This window comes from Camelus ferus, chromosome 30 (assembly GCF_009834535.1).
Source record: "Camelus ferus isolate YT-003-E chromosome 30, BCGSAC_Cfer_1.0, whole genome shotgun sequence".
In the NCBI taxonomy this organism is placed as follows: Eukaryota; Metazoa; Chordata; class Mammalia; order Artiodactyla; family Camelidae; genus Camelus; species Camelus ferus.
The window spans coordinates 1499233-1511520 of record NC_045725.1 but is presented as its reverse complement, the minus strand read 5'-3'; the positions used below and the strand labels follow the sequence as shown (position 1 = coordinate 1511520).

General features: G+C 55.5%; 1 protein-coding gene across 3 annotated transcripts in view; it reads left to right on the top strand.

Moving 5' to 3' along the window:
* The first annotated feature begins 392 nt into the window (after positions 1 to 392).
* The window catches only part of CTDP1 (CTD phosphatase subunit 1), a 30516-nt gene continuing 18620 nt past the window's right edge, over positions 393 to 12288 (top strand). The window contains exons 1-5 of one of the 3 annotated variants that reach the window (XM_032470720.1): positions 393 to 874; positions 6150 to 6233; positions 6880 to 6973; positions 8430 to 8558; positions 10138 to 10288. In XM_032470720.1, the coding sequence (XP_032326611.1) occupies positions 423 to 874; positions 6150 to 6233; positions 6880 to 6973; positions 8430 to 8558; positions 10138 to 10288 (910 nt within the window). In that variant the 5' untranslated portion in view covers positions 393 to 422. Of the gene's footprint in view, positions 1120 to 6149; positions 6234 to 6879; positions 6974 to 8429; positions 8559 to 10137; positions 10289 to 12288 lie in introns of all 3 variants that reach the window. The other 2 variants (XM_032470722.1, XM_032470721.1) reach the window with 2 other exon arrangements.

The following is a 12288-nucleotide window of genomic DNA, read 5'->3' as shown; positions in this document are numbered from 1 at the left end:
GGACAGAGGCGCGCGCTGCACGCCGGGCCTCGTAGTCCAACGAGGACGGCAGCCCCAGCGCGCGATGGGAGGAGTGGTAGGAGGGCAGCCCCGCGCTGCACGCCGGGAGCCGCGGCGCCTAACGGGATTTGGGGAGGGAGGGGGGAAGCAGAGGCGCGCGCTGCATGCCGGGATTCCGGTTTCGCCATCTCACGACGCCGGTTGGCCGTCCGCGCATAAAGGGTGCCGGGGCAGCAGAGCGCGTTGCATGCCGGGACTCGTAGTTCTCACGACGCCGGGCCTCAGCAGAACAGAGACCTTCGTTCCGCGATGTGATTCGCAGCGCCTGACGGGGGTTCGTGGTACAGAGGGGCGCGCTGCACACCGGGACTCTTAGTCGCTCGACGCCCGGCTTCAGCGCCTGACGGGGCTTCCCGCGCAGCATGCCAGGATCCGCAGTCCCGGACGCCGAGCTCGCGGCGGCACGGGCCGTCGGAACGCTGTTCCCACCCGGCCGGGCTAGGCCGACCCCGCAGATGTGGTCCCGGGACCCGCCCCTTCCCGAGGCTGGCACAAGGCCTCTCGGGCCCGCGTGGGCGTGTGTTTACGCGCGGCTCTCGGCGCACGCACGCACGCTGCGGCACATGACGTTGCACGCTGTCCCGGAAGTCGGCGCGGAACGGGCGGCGGGTGGAAGCCGGTGCCGGGGCAGGAATCGCAGCGCCGCCGCCACCGCCTCCTTTGCCCGGGCGGGCTCGCCCTCCAACCTGCGATGGGCTCCTGGCCCTGAGCGCCCACGGCTGCCTTTCCGCAGCGACTCCGCGCGGCCGCGATGGAGGCGCCGCCCGCCGGCCGCGTTCCCGCCGAGGGCCCCCCGCCGCCGGCCGTGGCAGAGGTGCGCTGCCCGGGCCCCGGGCCGCTGCGTCTGCTCGAGTGGAGGGTGGCGGCGGGCGCGGCGGTGCGCATCGGCTCGGTGCTGGCGGTGTGCGAGGCCACCGCCGCCTCCGCGCAGCCCGCCGGGCCCGCCCCTGCCCGCGCCGGTTCCGGGGGCTGCGTGCGCGCGGAGCGCCGGCTGAGGTCGGAGCGAGCCGGTGTGGTGCGGGAGCTGTGTGCGCAGCCGGGCCAGGTGGTGGCCCCCGGGTGAGTGGGGCGATGGGAACAGCGACGGGCGGGGGTCCTGGCCCAGGCACTGGGTAGGAAGACGTCTCCAGGGTGGCAGCTGACGAGGCTGTGCTCGCGGAGGACCTTGGAACGTGGGCCCACAGCTTCGCGTCTGCGAGTCTGTTCAAGGCTAATCCACAGTCACTACTTGTGACTTTACTAATCGGAGGCAGCTGACTTTTTTTTTTAAAAGTCCTCGGTCATCGAAATTGCACTCTTCAGAAAACTGGTGCACTCCTTCCTCTTTTTTTGTGGTGGGTACCTCCCACCAAGACTTCATGATTGTAAATGAGGAAAACTTGGGGCCATAGCGAGTACCGGACGAATCAGGCATGCTCCATGCTTGTCGTAGTACTGTTGAGAGGTGTGCACTTCTATAGATCCTAGTAAACCGTGTGAAACGTCTGATTGTAAAGCCTGGTGGGTTCTGCATCATGGCTCAGGAAGGGGAGTGGGGGCGGCTTTGGCACAGGTAGGTCATCCAGCCTCCTGTAGTAAGCTCTCGCTGGTGGTACCTCTGTTTTAACTTCCTGAAGGGACTTTTCTTTATTTGAAGTGGGTGAGCCTGTCAGTTTCCATGTCCTGTCTGAGATGTGCACAAAGTTGTGTGGTGGTTTTCATTGTCAGAGACAGAACCCTAGGGCAGCTGAGCGTCCCTGCCTCCTGCTGAAGTGACTGTGTGCATCTTCCCTCTGTGGGGCCACAGGGGGCCCTGGGTGCTCGGTTCCCCGTCTGTCCACGCTGGCCCTTCTGGTGGACCACTGACCCCTGCTCCTATCCCTGTGGCTTGCACTGAGCCTCCAGTTGTGGAGCATCTTCTGCCTGGTTAGAACTGGCCTCCCTCCCAATCCCAGGAGCCTCATTCTCCGCCAGTTCTCCTCTCTCATCCTTGGAGGTGGAGCCCGTGTCCTCAGCGTTCTGTTCAGGCATCCATGCTGCCCACTGAATGCAGGTGAGGTGGATAGGCTGCACCCTCCAGTGGGGCCATCTGCCTGGCCTCCTTTAGAAGGGAGGGGCTCACAGTGCTGGGTGTGTGACACACAGGTACGCAGTCGGCATTACTTTGAAGTCAGGTCTTACCGGACCATTGCTTGGGCCCTAATGAGCCTGTAAACCCACTGAATGGTGGAGGTAAGGCCCAATACAGGTGTTTCACTGGGTGGAAAACCCCTGAGGGAGGGAGCCTTTCTCCATGTTGTTCTGTCCCTCTGACCTCACAGGAAGGACCTCCAAGGCCGATGGGCCAGTGACTGGTCGCACTAGGTAGTGGGAGGCTTCGGATGCAGCGCTTTGATCTAGTCAGCCAGCCCTGCGAATCTGAGTGACCCAGGGTGTTAATCTCACCAGTGAACCAAGTAACCAATCTGGAGCCAAGTGCACAGCTGTGGGTAGTTTTTCGGCATTTGAGATCCCAGGGTGTCTGACTGCACTGATTCGTCACAGGGTTTTGGAGACTGCAGAGTGGTAGCGGTCCTCCTGGAATGCAGGCGAAGGGCTTGTGTAAAGCACTGACGCAGAGCGGGCTCACCTGGCCGGAACTGCCTCATCCCCAGCATTGCTCTTATCAGCAGGACTCGTGCTGACCACGTCACAGGTGGTTCTCAGACAATGAACAGTTCTAGGAACTTAGAAACCCTGCCTCTGGGTGTGGCTGGAATAAAGTAGGTTATTGCCAGAACCTCCAGTACAGCTGTATGTTGTGTCCTGCTCCCTGTGGTCAGGGGTAGGTGGGGGCTGCCGTCGCTCCTCAGAGGAACGGGACTGAGGTTCCACGAGGTTTGGGCGGGCCAGCGCCGCCCCCTGCTGAGGCTCCCCCTTGGCTTCCTCCCCACTGCTCTCTCCTTGGGCCGTATTTTGTCCCAAGCACCCCAGTGCAGGGGAAGTGGGTAGAATGGGTGTGTATTTCTGTCTTCATAACCTGTGTGTGGATTGAAACTATTTTGGTTTGGAAGTATTCTGACAAGGCATCACTGGCCAGAAACCAAAGGTGTTAATTATTTGTTTACCCGATGATGTCCTTCCTCCCCACCTATCAGCTTTCTTCTGTTATTCTCGGGGAAACATTTAAGTCCCCAAAGAAAAGGGAGGTACATGCAGAAAACCATCAGAGAATAAGTCTGGTGAAGGGTGAGACCGACAGGAGGAGGCTGTGGAGGTGTGTTTGCGTCTTTCATTGATGTCTGCCGAGCCTCACCCGTGCCCGGTAGCTTGTCTGTCTGCAGGGAGAACGTCCGCAGAATCTTGAGAAACCCATGAAGGAAACTTGGAGTACAACCTGAGATTATCACCCAGTGTTAGTGTTCTAAAACTAGCGAGTGAGGGTTTTTTAAGATTCTAAACAGTTCAGTCAGTGCACTAAAAAAATCATCTGCAGAAGTCTTACCTTGGAAGTAAGGGAATTACTTGTTCATCCTGGCATCAAAATATTGATGAACTAGTAGATTCTTTTGGTTAAATCAGTTTATCCTTCCCTGTTGACACCTGCACTATTTAAAAGATTGCTCATTTAGAGACACGTTTATGTCTGAAATTTGAGAAATTGTTGCTTTAATTGGACCCGTTATACTCAGTCTGTACTTAAGGTGGATTTTTGTTTTGTTTTCCAGTTTGCTTAACAGAAAAGTATCGGCCTTTGCATTCTCGTAGTTTTATGTGCACCCGTGACTTATTTTTCCTACAGTTCTAATTTTTAGATATCTTGTCTAATCTTTTAAATAAAGCCCTTTCAACCAAGTGGGCTTTGAAGCATGTCTGCCTAAGAAACAATGTGTGGGTTTTGAGAAACTGTAGTGTCCTTATCAGATTGATCTTCATTTTCTTGTTTTCTTTAAAGTTAATTTTAAAGTGGAGTCTATGAAATTAAGCATCTGGTTACGAAGGAATGAGCGAATCTGCAATTTTACATATGTTTCAAACAAACGTACAGAGAAGTGTGTATATACATATACACACAAAAATGCTTGCACTCAGGTATTCTTTTTCAGGTTGTTTTCCATTGCAGGTTATTACAGGGCATTGAACGTAGTTCCCTGTGCTCTGCAGTAAGCCCTGGTGCTTTCCCTGTGTAACTGTAGAATTTTGATGGCACTGGGAATGGGGAGTCCGCTCTTAGTTTAGTTTCTTCTTCAGACGCTTTAGACTTTGTCTCTTATGACCGTGGATTCAGTCACCAGGCCAGAGCTGGCCGGGGTGCTCCCAGGTGGCTGTGTCCTGGCTTGGGTGACTTCTGGCCCTGCTTGAGTGATGTGGGATACTGCTGCTGATGGCACTGCCCTGCTCCTGGCCACCGGCACCCCTCACCCACCCCTGCGGTACTTATAAAACAAGTACGCATTTCAGCTCCTTTTTGTGCATAACTTAAGACATAAGGAAAAATTGTAGGAATATTACCAAGAATTCTCATAAGCTTCACCCAGATTTCCCAAATGTTCACATTTTACCATATTTACTTTATCTTTCGTTCCCCTTCCACTCATTTTTTTTTTTCCTGAAGCTGAGTAAGTTGCAGGCATGGTGTCACTTTAACTCTAAATACTTCAATTTCCTAAGAAGAACAGAGACACCCTCTTACCTAGCCGTGTACAGTTAGCATTAGAAATGAAGATGACACGGGACCAGTTTCTTCTCTGCAGATTTCCCTGATGGGCCAGTAATAGTGTGTTCAGCTGTCAGCTCGGTGGTCCTGTAACCCAGACAGTCCCTGCATCTTTCCCTCCTTTGTCTTCTCCAGGGGTTTTGCAGACCAGCCTGCTGTCCAGAACACCCTGCGTGTTCTGAGCAGGCCCGTCAGGCAGTCTGTCCCTTTCCAGTTTTTTGAGTGTAGGTTACTTGTTTAGGCCAGTGTCCGTAGTGAAAAGTTCCTCTTGTAATTAAGTATCGTGTGAGAGATACTTCATTACTCAGTAGACACCTTAACTCTCACCATACTGTGTAACATTTTTTGCATCTATTGATGGTTCCTGATTGGACCTGCTGTTTTTATGAGGATTGTACAGTGGTGATGTTCGTGGTCTGGGGTCAGGTGGGCGCAGTGAGGCTGCATGCACACGGTGGACATTAGTGCCCAGGTACCAGGTGACAGGTTGTGAGCGGAAGGGACAGAAGGGTGGGGAAGAAGAGGCCCTACTTAGAAGGGGGGGTGTTGCCCCCACCCCCGGCTTTGAGGGCCCATTTGGCAGCTCTGTCTGCCCATGACAGTCCACAAGCCTCGGATAAAAGTGAATGAGGAAGGAGGGACGTGTAACTATCTGTTCTCATGCACGAGGCCCTGACCAGAGGGCTGTTTGGACCTCAGAGAGCTCTCTGTCCTGTAGGGAATCACCTAGCAGGGCCACACTCACAGACATTGGCATGCGGCCCAGGGCCCAGGAGGGGCTCAGCCGGGTCGGGGCAGGGCCACGACATGGGTCCCTGGGGCCCTGCGCCATCAGGCACTCTGATCACACAGCCTTCAGGTTCATGAGCTGAAAGCCCCCTTCGGAGACCACTGCCAGGCACCCAGGGTTTGATGTGGGCGTGCAAAGAAAATGAGAATTTCTGTGTTTGTAAATCCAGGAATATTACAGTAGTTCTATCAGAAAAATTTAGGTTCCTCATAGCCTTTTTCTAGACTGGGAAGAATATAGTTGTTATACCAAACTGTTCCTTATTGTGTTAACAGTTTCGGTTTTTTTAAGTTGTTTATCAGAAATGTAAGAGAATTGCATATAAATATTTAATGTATTTTGAGACAGTTTTCATGTTATCGCCGAGTTTCCTCTCCTGATGGGACAGCCTTAGTTCTTTCAGTTGTCCTGTGTGTGGTTTTGTTCTGCTTTACACAAGAGAGATGTGCAGATGGAAAAGAACTTCGTTTTACACCCGGAGAAATGGGACCCTAGAGGGTGTTGTGACTTCCTTAAAGTCTTGTGAGATCAGGTGTCCTTACCCCTCAGATGCTCTTTCTAGAGCAGTTTGATAAATTGAGAGTAAGTTCTTTCTAATGTGTGTTTTTTTCATCCTGTTTCTAGGGCGGTTCTGGTGCGATTGGAAGGATGTAGCCACCCAGTTGTCATGAAGGGCTTGTGTGCTGAATGTGGCCAAGACCTGACCCAGTAAGTGCCAGCAGACCTCTGTGTTTGAGACACAGTGAACTGTGGGTGCCAAGAGATGAGTGTTCGGGGTGCCTGGCATGGGAGGTAAGGAGTCCAACTCTGAGAGCAGGTGGCAGGCGCTCCCGTCCCTTTATCTGCCCATGCGAGGTCAGTCAGCTTCCTCAGGAGGTAGTCCTTTCTGGTTTTGTTTCTCGGAGTTCTGGAAACACGAAAGCACATCTGATGCTCGCTCCCAGTATGGTAGAAAACAGCTGGTGGGTTGAGATTTGCGTTCTCATCCCAGCCGAGCAAACTGCGTGTCCCTTCCTGGTGGGACTGGCTCTCCCTGAAGGCGGCCTGTACCTTCCCAACCCCAGGCCCCCGCCACACACCCGGGCTGCTGCATTTATGCGCGTGGAGCGGTGTGGGCCTCTAGGTTTCAGTGTGCCTGTCACATTGTATTTTCGAAGAGAACTTTGTGAGTGTGACTGTTAACTTTTCACCAGTTTTCCTGTCTGTTTTCAGACAGTGGAGGACCTTTCAGCAGTTGTCAACAGAATGAAATTTTGCACAGAGCTAGCAGCGTGCCTCAGCTAGAGCATCCGTTGAGATTTCCAGGCGCTGATCAGCTGAGGGCGCCCTCTCAGCAGCCCCTCTCCCTCCGCAGGTTGCAGAGTAAGAACGGCAGGCAGCAGGTGCCGCTGTCCACGGCCACCGTGTCGATGGTGCACAGTGTCCCGGAGCTGATGGTGAGCTCCGAGGTGAGTGCGGCTCCCGAGCGCAGTGAGCGCGCCTGCGGGCTCTCCCATGTGCAGAGTCACACTGCGCCAGGGACGGGTGGCCTGCCTGAGGGTGAAGGCTGTTCCCCAGGGGAGTCCACTCGCGGGAAGGTCCGCGGCTCCACTGCTTTGAGTCCGGAGCTATCAAGGAGCTGCAGCTGCAGCTGCATCCCGGGCTTGGAGGCCCCGGTGTGGGAGGGGCGTACCTCTGGATGCCACGGGAGCACATTGTCAGGGGAGGGGCTTTGTCGGGACTCCTGCCCGGGAGCAGAGGCTGACCTCAAGCAGGGGGAAGCCAGGCTGAGCCGGAGGTGAGAGGTGTTGGGTCTGAGTGGCGCTGGCCGCATGGGCATGGGGTGGAGGGGATGGCCCAGTGCCGGTCCCCACGGGTGATCCCTGAGCGTTCACGTGCTGGCACATGCCATGTGCACGAGCACTGATGAGAGGCCTGAAGAGGAGAAAGAGCTGCCTGAGGTCAGGCATCCCGGTGCCTGGGCCAGGTCTGGACGGTGAGTTGAGTGAGCGTCGCTGGGACCCGGGACCAGGCACATGCCCACCCCACAGGGCCCTGCAGAAACTCTTATCTTAATTGTGAGGCAGTTTCAGAGCTGCACATTTTTGTGAGTGGGTAGGTAAATATCTTCTTCTCTGCGCTGTTAGAATTTTATTAGATTAGTGCTTTTAAATGATATTTACCTACTTCATTTTTCCTGGGAAAGACAAAATGCTAGATCCATGATTCTGGGTTTCCTGAGTTACTGGAATTTAAACAAATACAAATATGTAGGTGTGTGTTTAAAACAAAACTGGGAAGTCTGGGGATAAAAAGAAGAAAAAGCATCCCCCCATTGCTCCTGCTGTAACCATACCTGCTGGCCTTTCTGCATAACCTCTTCAGGAGCAGACAGTAGACTCCCCCAGTCTGACCAGGCCAGGGCTGTTAACAGTGGTCAGTGAGGACCAGTCACACTGAGAGATGATAAGATGTGCAGCCCCAAAGCGAGCGTCACCACCACCCTACCCTTTGGCTGATGCGAGGTGGGGCCAGGGCTCCTTCCCGGAGCAGAGCCCCACCTTGGCCTGTGGGTGACAGCCGTGCTGCGCCGGCTCCGGACCCTGCGGGTCCCCTCCCAGGTGGCGCGGCTGGCCCGTTGTACCACTCGCTTGCACTAAGCTGCTCCGCGCATTCAGCTGAACCTGTGGACACAGGGCTTTCTTCTCACCCCTTCTCGTCACCGGTCCACGTAGTTCATTAAAGTCGAGCACACGTCAGAGGGGCCCCCCATCCCCCGGGTGTGTGGACGCTCAGGGGGCTTGGCTGGCGGGTGCAGGGGTGGCGAGGGACTTCTCAGCTCCCTCTCGTGTTTCCTGAGAAGACTGAATTTTGCGTTGGCTCCAGACATACTCTGCCATTTCTCTTTGTCCTTTCTACCTGCAGCAGGCCGAGAAGCTCGGACGGGAGGACCAGCAGCGGCTGCATCGCAACAGGAAACTGGTGCTCATGGTGGACTTGGACCAGACCCTGATCCACACGACAGAGCAGCACTGCCCACAGATGTCCAACAAAGTGAGCGGTCCTCCGGCGGCTCCGGGGCGGGGGGTCAGGACAGCTCAGAGGTGGGGCCTTCACCTGAAAGAGCTCGCTCAGTTTCGGCTCGGTGAGTGACCGGGCGACGGGACAGGCGCACGGACCACGTCCTCACGGGGGGCCACTGCCCTCGGGGCGCGGGTCCGAGGTGGAGGGCGCTGAGCACCTGGTGAGCGGCAAATGGCTTCTTGTAGCTGGATTTCAGTCCTCTCGCCACAAACTGTGTTTTCTCAGTTATGTCAGTCATCTTTTCGCATCGTGGGCACCAGTTCCTTTGTGTAACGGCAGCTGTGGGCAGACATCTCCAGGTTGCCTCGTGCACCGCAGCCGCTGCACCGACACCAGGCCAAGCAGAGCTGCAGGGCTGTGTGTAGCCCTGCGCCTGCGCCTTGGCAGCCCCGCCGCCCCCGGCCCAGGGCTTATCCTGCTTTTGAAGTCGGGCATTTTAATTCATTTTATAAAACAGTTTGAACGAATTACAACATGCCTGTTCTCGATTTTTGAGGTCTGGGATGTGTCCTCACGGCCACATGGACAGTCCTTGGCTGCTGGTGGTGGCTTGACTTTGCCTCTGCCCACACCCTGCCTGCTGGCCGGGTTCCTCTGCCAACTCAGTGACAACGTCCGTGATCCATGGCCACCCACCCGCCACAGTGCCTGAGTCTGTGGGACACCTGTCAGCGACAGCTAGAAAGGCGTATTTAATCTTTAACCTTGAAGATCCAAACTTGGGTTTTTAAGGATATTTCTGTTGCAACTTTTGGAGTTCTTAAGTACTGAGTACGGTGAAAGTTCACACAATTGAACTCCCAGAGGTTTTAACAGAACAGCCCCATCGTGAGGGGTGTGGGTAAGTCAGAGCCGGTAAAAAGGTAACTAGGCCTTGAGTTGTTTACTCTTCTTTTCTGATTGTTTATCACTGCTGAGATAATTAATGATGAGCAAGACTAGGAGCGTCAAAATTGACCTTCCTAGGAGAGTGACTTACTTGCATGCTAATCGTGTGTAGGCAGGCTGGGATTATTAATCTCACGGCTCCTCAAAATGGTTGAGAACGCTGGTTCAGCTTCCGAGTTGTGTCTGTGAGTGAGTGAAGCTGCATCTGATGTCTGGGAGTCAGACTGTGTTAGTGAGACTGTCACTGACCCCCTGACCGTCGCTAGGTCACTAGGGATCTGTTCCCAGCAACACAGCGGGACTCTCCTGCTGGACACACAGGACGTTTGGAGAAACAAAAACACGCATGGCCTCACTTAGGGTACTCGGTTTCAGCGCTGTCAGAGAAGGGTGGCCAGGATGTGTGAGGCTGTGTCCAGGTCCCAAGAGCCCTTGAGCAACGGCCGTGGCTCCTGGCCTGCAGATGGCTACGGTGCCACAGCCGTCACAGGGAGCTGACTCCTGCAGGTAGTTGCCAGGGCTGCTCTGGGCGGTTCCGTGCTTGTCCCAGGTGTCCCAGGGGCGGTCCCTGCGGCAGAGGAGCCGAGCCGCTCGTGGAGCGCGGGAAGGAGAGTGCGCCTGCCACCCCAGTGCCCGCCCTGACCTGGCCTCTCCTCTGCAGGGCATATTCCACTTCCAGCTGGGCCGGGGCGAGCCGATGCTGCACACCCGCCTGCGTCCGCACTGCAAGGAGTTCCTGGAGAAGATCGCCCGGCTGTACGAGCTGCACGTCTTCACCTTCGGCAGCCGGCTGTATGCACACACCATTGCGGGTGAGGCTGCTTGCTTGCCGCAGAGGTTCCTGAAATGAGAAGACTGAGAAGCGCTGCCAGGCTCAAGTCCAGCCTCTGGCTGGCTTGTGAGGGGCGCCGTTGAGTCGATCCGCGGCTGACGGGGATGAGAGCGCTGCATCCTTGGTCACTGGGCGGGCGCCACCCACACTGCTGGGCTGCAGGCCACAGTCACTGGCCACTTTGGAAGTTGGTCAGGGCCACAGATATGTGGAAAAGTAGAAACTCTTAAGGGTCTTTAAAAATACATTTTATAACTGGTTTGGAAATGACGCTGCAGCTACGTTGCTTGTGTTTGTCTGCAGGTAGCACTCCCGGTGTAGACGAGGCTGTGTCCTCCTGGGAAGGGAGTGGTGTGGTGGTTGGGCCTGGGGCCTCGTGCTTCTGCGCCGGCCATGCCTGTGCGTGTGTACAGCAGTCCCTGGGCCGCCCTGGCTGGGGACAGCGGGCAGGTTGCTAGCTTCGCTAGCAGGGGCACAGCTAGGTCCAGCCCACAGGGACCCGTCAGTGGACGTTGAGTACCTGCGTGATGGCGTGGTCACAGCTCCTTGGTGTTAGTTACAAGGAGGTTAAGTTAAGTACTTTCAATTCAGACATTTTTACAGGTCGGTCTTGGTCTGTTCTTGTCTACAGGAAATAGGTTTTGAACCCCCTCTACTGTTTAGTGCCTTTGTAGGAAAGGTTCGTCACAGACACGGGAGCGTCTTGTAACTAAATTCAGCTCATTTGCCCAGCATGTGGCTGCTGTGCAGCCCCGGGGCACCTAACTGGAGATGGACACAGTCCTTCCGGGACTCCTCGTGCAGTGAGTGCAGCACCCGCGTGCGCCCTCAGCTTCCCCTTGTGGCCTTCCACCCAGAGCCTGTCCTCTCTAGGGGTCAGAGAGGCCCATGGGACCCCAGCGGCGGGTCCCTGGGGAGGCCTCTCCTGTGCGCGCCAGCTCAGCCCACCTGCCTCCCAGGGGAATTCCCGCAATCCCGCATGGGTCCAACAAGGACATCACAGGGAAACTGTGGGCAGTGTCCCAGGAGAGGGGTGCAGACACCCTCCGGCAGCACCTTGTGGTGGGGGTGACATTGAGACTGACAGTGCTCGCTCAAGGACAGGACCTGGGAGGAAGCTCATGGCTCACGGGGTCGGGGTGGGGGCTGCTGAGAGCGATGGGCCCCGAGGGTTTGGGGACTGAGTGTGTCCACACGTGACCAGGGCACCTTTAGCTGATAGGAGTCAGCTGGTCACCTGTGTCAGTGTGATTATTCACAGGTGACAGCAAGAGGCCAGATGTTCATTCTGATGCCTGAGTGGCTTTTAACAACGATGGTTTCTGTAACTTTCTCTTTCTGTCAGCTTTTAATTGTGAAAGTTACTACTTCCACAGAACGTGCACCTTCAGTGTAACTAGGGTGGAAGTATGTTCATTGAGGCTTTGCTTGCTTTTCGTTTATTCATTGTAGAGACTTAATAATTCTGTTCATCAGTTTTTGGTTTAGCTGCTGAGGACCATCAGCGTCCATATAGGAGGGACAGCGTTCTTTCTGTGTTGGAAAGTAGTGTCACGTTTCTCCTGTAAGAGCGAGTTTTCTGTTAACGAGACACTGATGACTCAGTGAAGGCAGGGATTGAGATACAGTGTCAGATTCACGATGTCATCCGGCGTCAGGGATGAGGCGGGATCTGGGCGGCATGGGGAGGGTGGGCTGGAAGCCAGGCTGGAGAAGAGGGTGACTGGGGGGACAGGATGCACTTGGAGCTACGCAGGGCTTCCCTGTCTGGGTGAGAGGTCTGCAGCAGGCCCGGTTGTGGGTGGAGTCTGCAGGCGGGGTGCGAGGTTAGAGGTGCTGCCGCCCGCTTTGTCCTGTGAACGATGAAGGCTCAGGAAGATTTGAGCCCCCAGTCGGGACCGCCACTTCTCCCATGTCTGGGCCCCTCTCTGGTGCCCCAAGCACCCTGTGTGCAGGTGGAGCTGGGCGTGCCTGGGTGTA